Raw genomic sequence first — 18,452 nt, forward strand, 5'->3', positions numbered from 1 at the left:
TGTTCTCATGTTCTACCTTTCCCCCACCCCCATCAAACTAGATCACCAACTCTCTTGCCAGAACTGAGGGACACCCGTCCTCATTCCCTCCTAATCACATCTCTTCTTTTAGACCAGTGAGATCTAGTTTCACTTCTTGCTCTACACTGCAAAGAATCCACACACACCCTACACTCCCCGTCGCCTGCTTCTCCCTTCAGTAAGGGTAACCCATGTACTTCATCCCTCAAACTGATGGAGTCAGAGCCGTCTCGCCCCGGAAGAGTCAGGCACGACGGGGTAGGGGGAAGAAACTTCCACCCCACCTGCCAGCACTATCCCGCAGCACAGCCCCGCAGGCTCTGGTCGGAGACCGCGTCCCCCGCCCTCCGCGCGCCCTGGGAGGCGGAGCGCGAGCTCGGATTTTCCCGCCCGCCGAACCAGTGAGGTAGCCGGATGCCGAGCGCGCTCTCTGAGTGGATGGCGGCGCGCCCCGCCTCCCGCATAGGCCCCACCCCTTTCGTGAGCCAGGCTGTTCTTGACCCCGCCCCCTTCCTCGGCCCCGCCTCCATCTGGCCCCGCCCCGCGTCCCGGGCGTCCGGTCCGGCCCGGCCCAGGCTGCAAAGTTAGTTGAGTTCACTACTTGGAGGGGCAGGGACCAGCCCAGAGGTGCGCAGCCCCAGCCTCTGGCACAGCCATGGCGGGAGGGGACGACCGCGGGGACGGGGAGCCGGTGCCCGTGGTGACCGTGCGAGTGCAGTACCTAGAGGATACCGACCCCTTTGCATGTGCCAACTTCCCGGAGCCGCGCCGGGCCCCTACCTGCAGCCTGGACGGGGCGCTGCCTCTCGGCGCGCAGATACCCGCGCTGCACCGCCTGCTCGGGGCCCCGCTCAAGGTGAGAGGGTAGGGGTAGTGGGAGTCGGCTGGAGAAAGATTGGGGCGACCTAGGGTTGACAGTCGGCGTCATGAAAGCCTTTGGGATGTGCCCCTTGAGTAGAGGCTAGAGTGGGCGCGCTCCTGCAGGAGGGGCAGTGGGGGTGGGCCCAGGTCCACGCTGCCTTCCCTGCGAAACCCGCCTCTCAAGTTGAGGGGAAGTTATGAAGGAACATGAGAGCTTGTGCTCGGTGCCAGTCAGGCTGCCCCGCGGAGGTGTTGGGGAGGGCTGGTCTGTTCCGTGTCTATCTATCTGGGTAACTGCTCTGGGCCGGGTGGCGGGAGACAGTTGTAGGCGACCCAGGAGGCGGAGCAGGGAGGGACCAGCTTCCACCTGCTCAGGTAAAGTGAGGGCGGGCCTACGAGGATTGGGGCGGGCCCGGGGCTGGCCACTAGAGGTGGCTGAGACTTCAAATGGATGGAGTCCGAAGGCGGCACTGGGTTCCCCCAGACTGAGTTGCCTCTGCAGATGGGCCCTGGCCTAGGAGTACACACTCCCCCAGCTGCGACCTCAGGGACGAGGGGATTCCCCGGCCAGCGGCCTCGGGTAGGAGCACGCTAGCCTGGGAGGCTGCACTGGTGGGAAAGCCCTTTGAGTCACCGCGTCCCCACTGCCAGCAACTGGAAAGGAGGGGGCGGGCAGGGCTAATTTTAAATCGCCAGCCTGCCCTAGTTTGCCAGGGCCCTGGAAAAGACTTGAGCACGGAGAGGCCGTTTTCCAGATGGCGGGCCCTACCTCCCCTCCAGTTCGGCACACACAGCCCCCCACAGGCAGGCCTTTCCGGTGCTGGGTTTCCGGGCCAGGACTCAGGGAGGCACATCCCCCCAACCCCCCATCCCTGGTCCCAGCCAGCCAGTCCTCAGCCAGGGGTGGAAAGAAAAGAATTGGTGTGAGTGCCCTCCCCCTGCTCCCAGTCTTAGCTAGGAGCCTAGTTGCGCAAACTTGCCCCCCTAGACCTAGGGTCTCCCCTGGAATGTGCCCCGGAGCGCCAGGCCCCCAGCCTGCATTCCTCACTCTGCAAATTTGCCCCGCCTCCCAACGCGGGCGGGAGAGGCGGCGAGAATATTGACCTGGGGAGTGGAGCATGTCGGGGCAAAGCCATGGCTTGAAAGGTTGCAGCACATTGTCCACTCCAGGGTCTTGATGCAACCCTTGTTCAAAGGGACAAACTGAAGTGGGCTTGGAAGAAGCACATCCAGACCTGGACATCACCCATTCAGGATTAGGGCTGAGTAGAGAGGAGAGCTGAACTAAGGCCAGGTTCTTGACTACAAGGTGCTGAAATCAGAGTGGAGCACTAGAGATTGTATTCCTAACACAACAACCCCCCCCCATTTAGGACAGGACCCACTTGTCCTTGTTAGAGGCAGGCTTGGGAGTTCAGCTTCAAGAAAGAGGCTCAATACCATCCCAACTTCTCTCCCATACTCTCCCCACCACCACCTTTGAACAAGGCAGGACATGGAGGGGTTGCATCAAGACCCATTTAGGAACCCAGCTCCCTACCACACTATATGCTCTGTTCTCTAAGGACACAGCTGGGCTCAGGCAGGAAACATGTTCGTTCTCTCTCTCTCCCTCTTTCTCTCTCTGTCTCTCCCCTTCCTGGTCTCCCTACTTTCAGGATCTACCACCTGGTGAACCTAAGGACTGCCATATCCCCCACAGGCTGGGCACACTGGTTACCAAGGTGCCGGGATCCAGGACTTCCAAGTGCTGGTAGTTCTGCCAGGAATGGTCAGATGCACTGTGTTATGTTCATCCCAAATATAAACTGTGACCACAGCCCCAGAATAGAATGCTGGAGGAAGAAGGGCTGAGAATAGGGTAGGGCCAGGGACAGGGAGGACAGAACTGGGGGAGGGTTAGCAGGCCCCTCCTTGCAGGAAATGTCAACAGCTGGTTCCTCCCCTGGTCCTATAAGAGGGTGCCCCAGGAGCATATGACATGACTCAGGCCTGCCGTGATAACCCTCTAGAGGGGAGAGTTGACCCAGAAATCCAGACATCTTCTTCCCTAGAAGAAATAAGAAGAAAGTGCTCTACTTACTGCTTATGTATAGTTGTCTAGCAGAGGAACAGGGCACAGCCAATTAATGTCTACCCTACCAGTCTGGATGGGGACACACACACCCACTTCATCATCTTTGCATACTCTGACCTTCCCTGGGGTTGTACGGAGGCCCAGCCCAATTTCTCTCTGAAACTTCACCACCACACACCCCACTGGGCTAAAGTTCCCCTGGGGGCTTCTTTTTTAAAGGATTCTGAGTTTTCAAGACTAAGAAGGCCTTGCTCATTTCCTCCCAGTCTAGGAGGAAGCTCCAGGCCACAGCCTCTGACTCATCTCCAGGTCCTCGGGAGAAGGTGGGGGGAGGATCTTAGCATTGCTCTGGGTCTTGCTAGGTGTCCCTATGGGAGCTCAGGTATATCTATCTCCTGTGTGTGTAAGAATCTATCCCAACCCAGTAGCTTGGTCTCAGAACCTGATCCTCTGGGCCTTCCATCCCCTTATCCAGAGTTCTCCAACCTCACCCTCCAGGTTATTTTGCCCTTCCGGACATTGCCTTAGGATCCCCTCCCTGCCACGTCTAGGATAACTCTGAGTAATGCCTGAACTCTGAGCAGAGGAAACTGGCGTGCTGCTCTGACCCTACAGCAAAAGTCAGAGGATCCCCCTACTTCTAACAGAAGGGATCTGTTATCAGCAACTTTGTTTCCCAGCTGTGATTAAAGGTCAGAATAAAAGGGCCGGGTGGTGGCACACCTGGTTGAGTACACGTCTTACAGTGCACAAGGACCTGGGTTCAAGCCCCCAGGCCCCACCTGCAGGGGAAAAGCTTCACAAGTGGTGAAGCAGGGCTGCAGGTGTCCCTCTGTCTCTCTCCCTCTCTATCACCCCCTTCCCTCTTGATTTCTGGCTGTCTCTATCCAAATAAATAAATAAAGATAATATATTTTTAAAAAGGTCAGAATTGGGATGGCATTCTCCCAGAATGTCTTCTGGCTTTGCCTCTCCCAGCTCCTGCTCTAGTCTCAGTTTACTCTTTCAGAAGCAGTTGTAGCAAGTGGGACAAAAGGTGACCCACTGGGTCGGGTGGTAGCACAGCTGGTTAAGCGCACACGGTGTGAAGCTGAAGGACAGAAGCGCAAGGACCAGCGCAAGGATCCCAGTTGGAGACCCCGACTCCCCACCTGCAGGGAGGTCACTTCACAGGTGGTGAAATAGGTCTGCAAGTGTCTTTCTCTCCCCCTCTCTGTCTTCCCCTTCTCTCTCCATTTCTCTCTGTCCTGTCCAACAACAATGACAAGAATAATAGTAACAACCACAACAATGATAAAACAACAAGGACAACAAAAGGGGGAAAAAATAGCCTCCAGGAGCAGTGGATTCTTCTGAGCCCCAGCAATAACCCTGGAGGCAAAAAAAAAAAAAAGTGTGACCTTAATAGGCCAAATCAGGAACACTGAGAAGTCCCGGAGTATCCTTAAGGCTAAGAGGAGACATCCCCATGATAAACTTAGTTACTTGATAATGCAGCCTTTTTGGGAAACAAGACTGGAATAGAAGCATGAGTTGTATCCTCCTCCTAGGTTTCCTTGAGGCTGACATGTCTAATTTGCTGGTCATTCTGGGTTAGGAAGCTTGGGTTACAGCCTGGTGAGAAACCTCAGGACCTAGGTTCTGGCAGAAGTAGGCTTTTACTCCAGCATGTATAATATGTTCAGTCGTGATCCCTTGCTAGAACTGGGAAGACCAGTTTGGGGTATTTGCAGAGTGCAGTGAAGGGGGATGGACGATCACCTTGGGGGGTAGCTCTCAAGCCCTTGGCAACTATTTAGGCCACAACCCTTATTCCACCTCCTTTGGAGTACATCCAATGTCCATCTGCCCAAGATCTAGGCCAGTTAGCCCTGGTTCCATTCCTGGTTGTGTAACCTGAGGCAAATTCACTGCACTTTTTCTGAGCCTGGTTTCCTCACCAATGGATAAATTATCTGGAGAATCAGCTAAAGTAAGTTGCCCAGTGTGTGACACATACTGAAAGCATCACAAATGTGGCTTTGTCTCCTCAAAGCACATCCATGTCTCATCCAGGAAGTCACATTCTAGCTGGAAGCCCAAGATAACAGGAAAAGAGGGCCTTCCAAGTGAGGTCTGATGTTTTTAGGAAAGGATAAGGCAACAAGTTATTTTCAAACACAAGATTCTTTCAGTATGTAATCTGTCCTCTTCTTTAGTTTCCTTATACCCTCACCCTCAAAATTTCATTCTGGGGGGACGGAGCAAGGACCAGAGTAAGAATCCTGGTTCGAGCCTCCAGCTCTCCACCTGCAGGGGAGTCAATTCACTGGCGGTGAAGCAGGTATATATCTATCTTTCTCTCCCCCTGTCTGTCTTCCCCCTCCTCTCTGGATTTCTCTCTTTACTATCCAACAGCAACAGCAATGGCAACAACAATAACAATAACAAGGGCAACAAAATGGGGAAATTGGCCTCCAGGAGCAATGGATTTGTAGTATAGGCACTGTGCCCCAGCAGTGACCCTGGAGGGGAAAAATAAAAGTTCATTCTCACCTGATGACACTGTTATTTATAATATTGGGGATGCACCTTTCATACTTGGGGCCTCACAGGTCCAAGGTTCAGTCTCCAGCACCACCAAAGCCAGAGCTGAATAATGCTCTGGTTTAAAAAAAAAAAAAAAGTGGTGAGGGGAGTAGACATACATCCTGGCCTCTTAAGCTTGGCCCTGTATATAAAATGATCTATAAGCCAGTTGGTTTCAACTGCCAGGAGAGAGAGAAATGTGGGGGGGGGGGAACTAGTAAAATAGCTCACTTGGATAGTGTTCTCTTTATCATGTATGAACCCAGGTTTGACCCCAGGCCCCAGGGCATTGAATGGAGCTTTGGTACTGTGGTCTCTTTCATCTTCTCTGCCTCTCTGTCTTCTCTGTCTCTAAGAGAGAGGGAGAGAGACAGCAGGAGAGCAAGGGGCTGGAAGCTAAAATGGGGCTCAGCCTGTGGAGACTAGAGAGAGGAAGGATCCCTCCCCCAAGACAGACAGCAAAGTTGTGCAAAAGACAAGAGCCAGGAAGGGGTTAAGGATGTTGACCATATGTCCTTAAGTACCATCAGTGAAAACCAGGGTTTGTGCTGACTTTGGCGTGGCTGGCCCAGACCCAAGGTGTGAGAAACAAGGCCCAGGGGGTTGGCTCTCAGAATGGTCACCCCAGAGCTGGGCCAGCAATGTGAGTGAGGGACAAGCACCATCCAGCTGGCAGGAAGTTTCCACTGTGTTCCTTGCCTGACCCCAGCCCATCACCACCCCCACCCCATCTCCACCCAAGAGAGACAGCAGGGGGCTGGGGACACTGTCCCAGAGACTTTGGGCAGGCTGTTAGCCCAGGCCCTCCTCTGCAAAAATGTGAGAGAGGCCACTGCTACTCCACAGATAGAGTGGGGTTAAAGCTGCTCATCTGAAGAGGCTGGGAGTGGAAACTTCTTCAGGACCCTGCCCCAAGTGGGTGCAGGCACCCCAGGCATCCTGGATGGAGGGGGGGAGGGGGCCCTTCTCTGCTCATATGGAGTCAGAACATGTGCACAGCATGCAGGAGGAGAACAGAGTTGGCCTTGAGCTTTCTGTGTGTACTTCTTGGGCCTGTGCAGGCCCATGAGCACATACATACCTGACCATATCCCTGGGTGTATAAGTGGTTACCAGGTGTAACCTGGTCACCCTCCAGTGTTTCCCTTTACAGCTCTGCCACTCCCCATTCTTTAGTGCCCTTGGAAGTGGGGATTCTACATTTATTTGTGGGATTTCTGAGTCAACCTGCCTGCCTCCCCTACTAGGCTGGAAGGAATAAAAGGTAAAGCAGTGTCTTGTTCTCTGCTAGGCTTCAGTATCTAAAACTAGAATAGTCAGAGGTTGAAATGAATGAGCTATTCTATTTTTTTAATATTTATGTATTATTTATTCCCTTTTGTTGCCCTTGTTTTATTGTAGTTATGATTGATGTCGTTGTTGCTGGATAGGCCAGAGAGAAATGGAGAGAGGTGGGGAAGACAGGGAGGGAGAGAGAAAGATAGACACCTGCAGACCTGCTTCACTGCTTGTGAAGCCACTCCCCTGCAGGTGAGGAGCCAGGGGCTCGAACCGGGATCCTTATGCCAGTCCTTGTACCTTATGCCACCTGCGCTACCGGCTGACTCCTGAATGAGCTATTCTATGTGTGATTTGGGGAATCCCTTTGGGGTGTAGCTCTGAGAGAGATAACGTTTTTCTGGGGTTTTACAATCCACCAGGCCAAGGTGAAGGGAGCTGCAGCTATGGCTGGATGGGGGTCAGGATAAGGCTTGCTGAGTCACTGTGGGATGAGGGATCAGAAGGATGAAGTCCCCTAGCCCTGGGGCCTTGCCACCTTCTCAGGCCTGTTCCCAGTGGGCCATGGAGCAGAGAGAGGCCAGGACCGCCCAAGGCGCCCAGGGAAGGGCAGGCAGCCAGACAGGAAGCGGGACAGAGAATAGGCTGGAGTGTTTGTCCTGTGTCTCATGTCCCAGGCACTGGGTGGGGGGCATTGTTGGTGGGTGTAGGTATCACCCACAGGCTTTCCAGGTTGAACTGTCAGGAAGGAACTGGGTCCGGCTGTCAGGCATGGGCAGGGGTGCTAAGCAGAGGCATGGCTAGGGCAGGAGCAGGACTTCCTCCCATCCCCCAGGAACCCTTGGGTAAGGCTGCTAGACAAATGCAGGGGGTTGGCTTTCCCAGGAAGCTGGAGACCAGAAGACTTCTGCCTCTCTTGAGGTGGTCTTTCCCTGGGCCATGGTATCTCAAGTCATAGGGCCTCCTAAGTCAAGGAGACATTGCTGAACCCTGCATACCAGCACTGTAGCAGGGGTGATGCCCAGAGAGACACAGTGCTGCCCACAGACTCCAGAGTCACCTCACTTGACCTCTCTGCATGTACTTCTCAGGGGGTGGAGGGAAGCCAGGATGCTGGAGACTGGGGGGGGGGGGTGTGTGTGACAGGATGGAGTACATGCCTTCTTGTTACAAAGGCAGGTTTCAGGATTCTTTGGGAGACTTAAACCCTAAAAGCTGGCTTTTGAAGACTTATTTATTTTATGAGGAAAAGAGAACAGCAGCATTGCTAGCATATATATGCAGCTGTTGGAACTGAGCTTAAGGCCTTCATGCACAGCGTGCATCCTACCACTAAGCTACCTCCCTAGCCTGAAAATTTGTTTCTTTTTTTTTTTTTAATTTTTTTGTTGTCCTTGTTGTCTTTTTAATGTTGTTGTAGTTGTTGTTGTTATTGATGTCGCTGGTTGTTGGATAGGACAGAGAGAAATGGAGAGAGGAGGGGAAGACAGGGGGAGAGAAAGATAGACACCTGCAGACCTGCTTCACAGTCTGTGGATCGACTCCCCTGCAGCTGGGGAGCCGGGGGCTCGAACCAGGATCCTTCCGCAGGTCCTTGCGCTTTGCGCCATGTGCGCTTAACCCGCTGGACTCCCCTGTTTTGTTTTTAATAGGCCCCTTGGCAGTCAAGCTACTTACCTCTGCTGCTATAGCCACCTGGAGACAGAAAAAAAGACTGAAGGCTGGAGGCACTGGGTGCCTGGGAGTCAGCCCCTGCTCCTCACAGTCTCACTCCTGGTGTACACACCTCCCTCCAGGGGGGTTTGCACCTCCTGGCATTCTTTACACTTTCTTCCTGCATTTGAATGGTTCCTGGCCATAGTTTATCACCCTACAGGGGCTGTGAACTTCCTCGAAGGCAGGAACTTCCTCCCATCTTTCTCCACTCCCCTTCCTCATTCATGTTCATTAGCTCAGCAAACATTTTGAAAACACCAACTTCACCAGATGCTCTGGAAGCTCTGCAGTGAGACAAATCTGGTGTCCATACTGAAGGACACATGGCTAGTGGGGAAGGGGAGGGAGACTAGTGTCAGAGACGTTTTAATACTATTGAGAAGGCCTCAAAAGGGGCACACACAGGGGTCAGCAAAACAGCTCACTTGAATAGTGTACAGCATTGCCCTGTATGCCACTCAGGTTTAAGCCTGGCCCCTACCACACTGAAGGCAGTTTTGATGCTATGGTCTCTCCTCTTTTCTCTTTCTCTTTCTGTTTCTATAAGAAGAAGAAGAAGAAGAAGAAAAAGAAGAAGAAGAAGAATAGGGCCAAGTGGTGGGACACACATGGTTGAGTGCATATGTTACAGTGCACAAGGATACATGTTCAAACCCCCTATCCCCATCTGCAGGGGGGAAGCTTCATGAGCAGTGAAGCAATACTGCAACTCTCTCTCTCCCTCCCTCCCTGCCTGCCTCTTTATCTCCCCCTTCCATCAAATTCTGCTTCCATTCAATAAATAAACTATATTTACAAACAATAAATAAAAAGAAGAAAAAGAAAGGGCACAGACAAGGCAGAATCAGTTGCATAGCAGCACTGACTAGAGGACTCCAGGAGGACATCTCCAAAGATGTCATCTAACCTGAAACCTACAGAATGGATGGATATTGTCAGCAGATTTAACACAAGAAAGTGGCACCTGGGGAGTTGGGTGGTAGCCAATGGGTTGAGCGCATGTGGCGCAAAGCACAGGACTGCCTTAAGGATCCTGGTTTGAGCCCCTGGTTCCCCACCTGCAGGGAGGTCGCTTCACAGGTGGTGAAGCAGGTCTGCAGGTGTCTTTCTCTCCCAGTCTGTCTTCTCCTCTCTCGATTTTTCTCTGTCCTATCTGACAACAACAAAAATAACTACAACAATAAAAAAACAAGGAGAATAAATAAATATTTTTTTTAAAAGGTGGCACCTGAGAGAGAGGGCTTTACACCTAAGAGGCGCATGAGCAGTGACTGCTAAAGGAATACACAGCCATCTGCAGGTCCTCTGGGGGGGGCCTCTCCACCAGCTCCCCAGGCTGGAGCTAGGTCACAGGGCTTTCATACCTCTACACAGACCATCTCCTCCTCAGCCCTAACTAACAGCTGTGCTTTTACCCCCAGCTGGAGGACTGTGCCCTGCAAGTGTCTCCCTCTGGATTTTACCTGGACCCTGAGCTATCTCTGGAAGAACAGCGGGAGATGTTGGAGGGCTTCTATGAAGAGATCAGGTCAGAGCTGCTGGGGCCAGGAAGGCAGGACTGGTCCCCACCCTTCTCACCAGGGGTTGGCTCAGGTGTCAGCAGCCAGAACACCTGAACTCTAGCCTGGGCCATGGGTCTCCTTCCTGCTGCTCCGGGGAACTGTGCCAGGGAAATCTCCAAGCTGGCCAGTGCTACCTGCTGCTCAGGATGGCAGTGGGGGGGGGGGGGGCTCTTCCACATTCCTGAGATACCTGTGTTTACACAAACCCTCCTGTCTGGCCAACCCTTGGGCTCTTGGAGGAGCAGCTGGGAAAAAGGAGCCAGACCAGAGTTGGCATGTATGTTGGGGGGGGGGGGAGGAGGAAGGTGTCATCTTTGGCTGCTTTAGTGTGGGGGTGGGGACCCTGAGAAATGGGTTGGGAGATGCTGACTAGACTATTTGATTCCAGCAAAGGGCGGAAGCCTACCCTGATCCTGCGGACCCAACTCTCTGTAAGAGTCAATGCCATCTTGGGTGAGTGTGTGAGGGGATCAGTTTCTGGCAACCCCCACAGCCCAGCTGGTTCAGTTTCTTTCAGGCCTGTGCTGGATAGAGGACAGAGTATGTGACCCCTCCTCATTCCTATCCTGACCTTTCTCTCCAGCACCAGGGTGAATGCTGCAGCTAAACGGGTGGGGGTTGCTAAGAGTCAGAGAGTAGAGGATGTGGGAGGCTCAAGGTGACAGAGTATTTTTCAAGCCTCTTTGCCCCTTGCAGAAAAGTTGTATGGCTCCAGTGGCCCTGAGCTCCGCCGCTCCCTCTTCTCACTAAAGCAGATCTTCCAGGTGAGACCCAGAGGTGGGCTGGGGGTGGACATTGTGCTCGAGCTTCCCTAAACTGCCTCATGGTGCCTCCAGGAAGACAAGGACCTGGTGCCTGAATTTGTACACTCAGAGGGTCTGAGTTGCCTGATCCGAGTGGGCGCTGCTGCCGATCACAACTATCAGACCTACATTCTAAGAGGTTAGCTCTACCCCTCCCCCATGACACCTGCCCTCTGTGACCCCTTACTGACCTCTCTTGTCCCTGTGTCCCCAGCACTGGGCCAGCTGATGCTTTTTGTGGATGGGATGCTGGGGGTGGTGGCCCACAGTGAGACCGTGCAATGGCTGTACACACTGTGTGCCAGCCTGGTAAGTGGCCCTCCACCCACCATGCACCCTTCCCCCACTGCCTCTCTCTGGGCCTCAGCTTATACTTCTGCAAAGTGGGCTGGAATGGAGTGAGTCTGTGGCCCCTCTAAATCTAGATGGCACTTAAAGGCCTAGAACTGGAACCAAGATCTTTCTGCCTAGACTCTCCTCTCTGGGCCCAACCCTGGGAATGCACACCCCCCCTGCCCCACCCTCCCCATCAGGAGCTGGCACAGGTCCAGCCCAAGCAAGGCTTTTGTGTGGTCACCTGTCCTCCCAGTCCCGCTTGGTGGTAAAGACGGCCCTGAAGCTGCTGCTAGTGTTTGTGGAATACTCGGAGAGCAACGCCCCTCTTTTCATCCGTGCTGTCAATGCTGTGGCCTGCACAACTGGTCAGAGACTGTCCCTCCCTCCCCCGCTACTCAGGGTCCTCTCTCCTACATGCTCCTTCCAGTACAACTGCTCCTCTTTCTGTGTGGCAGGCACTCTCCCATGGGCCAACCTGATGTCCATCCTGGAGGAGAAGAATGGAGCGGACCCCGAGCTGTTGGTGTATACAGTCACCCTCATCAACAAGGTGTGTGGGAGGGGAATGAAAGGGGACCAGGGGGCACAGCGGGTTAAGCACACGTGGTGTGAAGTGCAAGGACTGGGGCAAGGATCCCGGTTCGAGCTCTAGTCTCCCTACCTGCAAGGGGTAGCTTCACAAGTGGTGAAGCAGGTCTCCAGGTGTCTGTCTTTCTCTTCCTGTCTTCTCCTCCTCTCTCGATTTCTCTCTGTCCTGTCCAACAACAATGACAGCAATAACAACAATAATAATAACAAGGATAAACAACAAGGGCAACAAAAGGGGGGAGAGGAAACCAGGCAGTTCAGGAAGTGGTGCGGTGGATAAGGTGTTGGGTTTTCAAGCGCAAGGGCCAGAGTTTCACCCTCAGCAGCATGTGTGCCACAGCAACATTCCTCTTCCTGTTTCATGCATTAGTAAATAGATAAAATCTGAAAAAGAGAAGAAAGGAAACCAATTCTGGGCTCCTGACTTCAGGTCCCTATCATCCCCTCCCTCTAGACACTGGCAGCGCTTCCGGACCAGGACTCCTTCTACGATGTGACGGATGCGCTGGAGCAGCAGGGCATGGAGGTGCTAGTGCAGCGCCACCTGAGCACCTCTGGCACTGACGTGGATCTGCGCACGCAGCTTGTGCTCTATGAGGTGGGTGGAACCACTGGGCTGGATCTGAGGCAAGAAGGGGGAAAGGAGGAAGTTTCCCCAAGCACCCCAACCCACCTATGTGGACCTGAGGCACTCTCATCTAGTCTACCTCTCCTAGAGCGCCCTGCGGTTGGAGGATGGAGACATTGAGGAAGCTGCTACAGCTTCAGGTGGGCGGCGGGAGCGCCGGAAACCCTCCTCAGAGGAGGGCAAGAGGAGCCGGAGATCTCTCGAAGGTGGCGGGGGCTGCTCTGTGCGCCCCCCAGAACCTGGGTAAGGATGCCTTTTGAATTCTTGTGAAGGGTTCGAAGGGCCCTGGGTGAGGCTCAGTCTTCTGACAGGCTCCACCTCCAGCCCAGCAGGCTCCGCCTCAGCAATAATCTCCTCCATTCCCACCACAACGAGCCCCACCTCCAGCCCTGGCCCAGCAATGAGCCCTGCCAGCCCTACCTCCGGCCTGCGCACCTCACTGAACCTCTTTCCTACCCTTTCTGTGACACCCTCAACAGACAGCTCCGAGAGGAGCATCTACAAGTAAGTAATGAGATCAAGGTTGCCCCAAGAGTCTTTCTCTCCCATTGTCCCTCCGCTCAATCTTCTCCATGGGCCCTCTGCCTCCACTGCCCAAACTCCTCTGCCCAAATGTGTGCTTTCTCTTTCTTTCTTTCCAGACTTCACCAAACTGCTCCTGTTTGGTAAGTGACTGCTTGAGGACAGGGTTTGGCTCTATCCTCAGCTTCTCCTCTGTCATTCCACCTGACACTTGTTACCTGTCTCCCAGTCTCCAGTCTCTCTTGTCACTCGTTTTACCTTTGTCTCTTACTGCACCCTGTCTTACTTCATGTCAGTCTCTTTTCCACTTGAGGTTTCCTCATATCGTGCCTCCTTGCTTCCTTCACTGCCCAGCACTGTGTGAGTGTAAGCAACTGGGCCTTGTGATGGATCATGTACCACAGTTACCATCTTTTCCTCTCATCCCCTTACTCAGGGCCCCTGAGAACCCACCTGTCCCCCAGCCTCCCACTGGGCAGGCCAGGCTGGAGTAAGTACAGAGGCCAGCCTGCCGGGCCTGCCATGTGCTCAGGGCTTCAGCATCGCTTCCCCCAGTGCCTGGTGCAATCTGAGCTGGGACATCCTCTAGCCCTCCTCCCCCAGACTCATGCCACCTTGGTTACCCAAAAACTAAGCACTGGGGAGCAGTTCACTAGTTTCTATACTTTAATGGCAACATCTTAACAGCTTAGATCAGAGATGAGTATGTGAAGTCAAAACTGGAGCCAAGTCCTCAGCCTTGGAATTGGGCAGGGAGGGAGACCTAAGGTACTGTGTGGTGAGGGAGTGGGGGAGCAGCCTAGGGCTGAGGGAAGGACAGGGACTGAGGGCCAACAGAGCCTGAGGGCACCAAGAAAAAAGAAAACACATTCAGTACTTCAGCATAAATAGAATGCCTGTCATTTACTAGGCCTTTTTCTGACCATAGCTGCCAGACATGCCAACGGAGAGACATCCCTAGTGAACCCACTGGGACAGCTACCCCTTTTCCCTACCCTAAGGGTCCTTCTCTAGAATTAGGACAGTAGATATGATTAGCAGCAAGGTTGCAAGTTAGATGCTAAGTAGAGTTTCTTCACCTGTGTTGAACTGGGAATGCTGGATTGGTAGGAACCCTCTTCAGATGTGGAGGACAGAACAGGAGCTGGCATGGGGGGTGCAGGGATGCAGGGCAGGGGGGTGGGGCAGGTCCTGGTCTGCTCAGCGCATGGATTGTTTATTCTTTGTGTGTCTGTGTGTGCCTGCATTTGGGGCAGTGCCCAGGGGTCCAGCAAGGTATGTGCATTAATCTGGGTTGGGGTATGTCAGACACCCTTACTGACAGGTGCCTTCCTTCAGAGCCCGTTTTCTGGAGAATGTGGTGGCAGCAGAAACAGAGAAGCAGGCTGCACTGGCCCAGGGCCGGGCAGAAGCATTGGCTGAGGCCATGCCAGACGAAGCTGACGGACACTCAGGTGAGTTCTAGGTATACAGAACCCATCCATATTGCCCGTGCAGATGGCCTGGTGCTGATGGCTTCTTCCTCTTTTTTAGATACCCAGGAACTATGGAGCTCCCCAGAGCCAGCCCCTGTACCCAGAACACCCCACAGCCCTACCTCCCGAGTCCTGCTCCGAACCCAGCAGAGCCTTGAGTCAGAGCCCAAGGTGTTACTGGCCCCTCCAAGCCCAAAGGCTGAGTCCATTCATGAGCTCCCAACCCATGTATCCAAGCTCTGCATTGGAGACTTGGATTTCTCAGATCTGGGGGAAGATGAAGACCAGGATATGCTAAACACTGATTCTATAGAGGCTGAGACAGGGGTCCCGCCTCCACCACCCCTGCTCTCTGGACAACCCCCACCACCGCCACTGCCACCTCCCCCATCCATTACAGGTGTAATCCCACCACCTCCTCCTCCCCCACCCATGAAGGGCCTAATCCCACCACCTCCACCCCCAGTTGCCCCACTTAGCCATTCAGCACCTGATGGCCTGGCCCTACCCACTAAGAGGAAGACTGTAAAACTCTTCTGGCGGGAGTTAAAGTTGGGTGGGGGTCATGGAGGCTCTAGGAGCCGATTTGGGCCCTGCCCCACCCTGTGGGCTTCACTAGAACCTGTCTCGGTGGACACAGCCCGGTTGGAACATCTGTTTGAGTCCCGTGCCAAGGATGTGCTGCCTTCCAAGGTAAACTGTCCTTTATCTGCAAGATTACCTACCCCCATGGAGAGGGAGACAGTAAAACTCAAGGGTCTGAACTGTGAGACAAATCACTTACTTCCACATGGGGAGATCGAGGCAAAGAAGAGTAGTCGAGTGGTCCGGGAAGTGGTGCAGTGGATAAGGCATTGGACCCTAAAGCATGAGGTCCTGAGTTCAATCCCCGGCAGCACATGTACCAGCAGAGTGATGTCTGGTTCTCTCTCTCTCCTTCTATCTTTCTCATTAATAATAATATATATATATATATATATATATATATATATATATATATATATATATATATATATATGAAAGAAAAAAAAGAGTAGTCAAGGCAAAGAAGAGTAGGGACTTACCTAAGGTCTCTTAACAAGGGATCACCAGAGTTCTAACTAAAATCTAAGCTCATCCTAAGGACTTACACATCCCAGGTCCCTGGTTGTCAGGTAACACCACGATTTGGCCTTTGAGAGGAAGGCCTGGGAGCGCCCTCTAGGACAACTATCCAAGTTTGTTCCTTTCCCAGTGTTACCTTCCCTTCTCTCATCCTCAAAGAAAGCTGGTGAGGGCCGCCGGACAATGACCACAGTGTTGGACCCAAAGCGCAGCAATGCCATCAACATTGGCCTAACTACACTGCCTCCTGTGCACGTCATTAAGGCTGCCTTGCTCAATTTTGATGAGTTTGCTGTCAGCAAGGATGGTATTGAGGTGGGAATACCCAGTGGTATGGAAGGGTGGTGGGAGGTCTGGCCCCTTCTAATGGTCATCGGGTATCTCCTGTCTTTCCAATGGTGGGCATAGACTTCACATCTCTGCAGGACAAATTCTAGATCCTAGGGTTCCCCCACATGACCTGGAGAGACATCAAGACCAATGTCTGAGGTCCTGGACCAGTACTGAGAGACCTATGTGCAGTGGTGCCTCTATTCTCAGAAACTACTGACCATGATGCCCACAGAGGAGGAGCGGCAAAAGATCGAGGAGGCACAGCTGGCCAATCCTGACATACCCCTGGGCCCAGCTGAGAACTTCCTGATGACCCTGGCCTCCATTGGGGGCCTGGCTGCCCGCCTACAACTCTGGGCCTTCAAGCTGGACTATGATGCCATGGAGCGGGTACCTGGGTCACAGGATGGTACAGGCAGTGGGGGGAGGTGAGCATGATGACTTCATTATCTGAAGGTCCCTGGTCTCTTACACCAGGAAATCGCAGAGCCACTGTTTGACCTCAAAGTGGGTATGGAACAGCTGGTGCAAAATGCCACCTTCCACTGCATCCTGGCCACCCTACTGGCTGTGGGCAATTTCCTCAATGGCTCCCAGGTGAGGGAGAGTGCCTGTAGGCTGGGGAATGAGGTTTTGGAGCCAACTGGGCCCAGGCTCAGATGGGGTCCTTTCAGAGCAGCGGCTTTGAGCTGAGCTATCTGGAGAAGGTATCAGAGGTGAAGGACACAGTGCGCCGGCAGTCACTGCTATACCATCTCTGCTCCCTGGTGCTCCAGACCCGACCTGATTCCTCCGACCTCTACTCAGAAATCCCTGCCCTGACCCGCTGTGCCAAGGTTACCACCTGCCACAATGCCCATTGCATGAGGGAGAGCTACTTCCTGGGCTCACTTCTCTCCCTTCTCCTTCTTTGGGTGCTATACCAGGGTGAGGAATCCTAAGGACAGGATCACTTTTTCCTCTATTGGCTTGGCTATGTCTTCCTCATTTGGGTCTCAGTTTTGCCACTGCCTCCCTCAAGAATTCTGCTCTGTCTTGTATTCAACAGCTTTTGGAGGGAGGCGGCATAGATCTAGTTATATATCCCTATGGCCCAGGTTAGCCAGCCAGGTGGGGGAGGAAGGGAACAGCATGTATATCCCCGCTCTCGTAGGTGGACTTTGACCAACTGAGTGAGAACCTGGGGCAGCTGGAGCGCCGGAGCCAAGCAGCTAAGGAGAGTCTCCAGGGTCTAGCTAAGCACGAGCTGGTTCAGACCTTGCGTACCCGCCTCACTCACTTCCTGACCCAGTGTGCCCACCGTGTTAACATGCTGAGGATAGTACACCGCCGAATTTGCAACAGGTAAGGGTGTGGGCCTAAGAGAAGCAGGACCCTCCCCAACATCCCTCAGCAGGGAATCATCATCTCCTCTCCTTAACCTGGCCTAGGTTCCATGCCTTCCTGTTGTACCTGGGCTACTCGGCTCAGGCAGCCCGGGAAGTGCGTATCATGCAGTTCTGCCACACACTGCGTGAGTTTGCCCTGGAATATCGAACTTGCCGTGAGCGAGTGCTGCAGCAGCAGAAGAAGCGGGCCACATGCCGCGAGCGCAACAAGACCCGGGGCCGCATGATCACCGAGGTGGGGACCCCCTCTTCCTTCTGGACTGCCACCCCCATGGATTCCTTTCTATTCCCAACTAACCCTTCACCCCTTTCCAGACAGAGAAGTTTTCAGGTGTCACTGGGGAAACCCCCAGCAACCCCTCTGTCCCAGTGGCTGTGGGCAGCGGGCCAGGCCGAGGTGATGCTGACAGTCATACTAGCATGAAGAATCTGCTGACCAGCAAGTCTGAGGATACCACACATCCCCGCCGCAGCAGAGGTAGGATTTGTAGCTACTGGGGGCAGTGGGCTCTGGAGCCACCCTGACCTGACCACCCCCCTCCCGGCATCCCTCAGGCATGGTCCAGAGTAGCTCCCCAACCATGCCCCAAACAATGGGGCCTGCCACTGCACCCCCTGAAGAACCCCAGGGCTCCAGCTTACCCAGTGACACTTCAGATGAGATTATGGATCTGCTGGTGCAGTCAGTGACCAAGAGCAATCCTCGTGCCTTAGCCGCTCGGGAACGCAAGCGCTCCCGTGGCAACCGAAAATCTTGTGAGTACCCACTTATACCTATCTGCTGCCCAGCTTAGCACTATCCGCCCCCTCCAATCCTGCTCTGTTCATGCAGTGAGACGAACGCTGAAGAGTGGGCTTGGAGAGGACCTGGTGCAGGCACTGGGCCTGAGCAAGACTCCTGGCCTGGAGGTGTGAAGGCACTGTTTCCATGAAACCAAAATGGACCCTAATCTATAATGCAAAAGACTGGAGTGAGGAGAGACTAGAGCTGTATTTTGGGACTCTTCTCAACTATTCTCAACTCTCCACCCAGTGACCACAGCCTTGAGCAGTATTATATGTGTATGTGTGCGTGTGTGTGTGTATCTGTCTGTGTATCTTATGTGTTTATGTGTGGGTGCATGTGCATGCACTTCATGCTTCCTGTATGCATGGAGCATAATAAAGTTTTCTTAACCAATTCAAGAGCCTA

The 18,452-nt window shown here is 53.6% G+C and overlaps 1 protein-coding gene across 3 annotated transcripts; it reads left to right on the forward strand.

Moving 5' to 3' along the window:
- Positions 1-570: 570 nt before the first annotated feature.
- Positions 571-18,440, forward strand: FHOD1 (formin homology 2 domain containing 1). Of its 3 annotated transcripts, XM_016185859.2 has the most exons (24): positions 572-877; positions 9,943-10,049; positions 10,472-10,536; positions 10,780-10,847; positions 10,920-11,025; positions 11,101-11,195; positions 11,476-11,587; positions 11,678-11,772; positions 12,265-12,408; positions 12,527-12,681; positions 12,763-12,942; positions 13,080-13,103; positions 13,397-13,450; positions 14,299-14,414; positions 14,494-15,128; positions 15,699-15,854; positions 16,080-16,262; positions 16,350-16,469; positions 16,547-16,708; positions 17,026-17,216; positions 17,303-17,495; positions 17,576-17,738; positions 17,816-18,016; positions 18,093-18,440. In XM_016185859.2, exons 1-24 carry the CDS (start codon positions 677-679, stop codon positions 18,173-18,175), a joined length of 3,609 nt encoding a protein of 1,202 aa, XP_016041345.1. In that variant the 5' UTR covers positions 572-676; the 3' UTR covers positions 18,176-18,440. The 3 variants fall into 3 exon arrangements, with proteins under 3 accessions (XP_060041345.1, XP_016041345.1, XP_007517801.1); XM_060185362.1 differs by lacking the exon at positions 16,547-16,708 and having other exon boundaries at positions 571-877; XM_007517739.3 differs by lacking the exons at positions 13,080-13,103; positions 13,397-13,450.
- Positions 18,441-18,452: the final 12 nt, after the last annotated feature.

The sequence above is a fragment of the Erinaceus europaeus genome, chromosome 2 (genome assembly GCF_950295315.1).
Source record: "Erinaceus europaeus chromosome 2, mEriEur2.1, whole genome shotgun sequence".
Classification (NCBI taxonomy): Eukaryota; Metazoa; Chordata; class Mammalia; order Eulipotyphla; family Erinaceidae; genus Erinaceus; species Erinaceus europaeus.

Excerpts from the sequence above, each read along its gene's own strand:
- FHOD1 (XM_016185859.2), top strand. The coding sequence starts at position 677 with ATGGCGGGAGGGGACGACCGCGGGGACGGGGAGCCGGTGCCCGTGGTG. Across the intron at positions 10,537-10,779 it reads AAGAGTCAATGCCATCTTGG|AAAAGTTGTATGGCTCCAGT; the intron begins GTGAGTGTGTGA and ends TGCCCCTTGCAG. Across the intron at positions 11,196-11,475 it reads ACACACTGTGTGCCAGCCTG|TCCCGCTTGGTGGTAAAGAC; the intron begins GTAAGTGGCCCT and ends CTGTCCTCCCAG.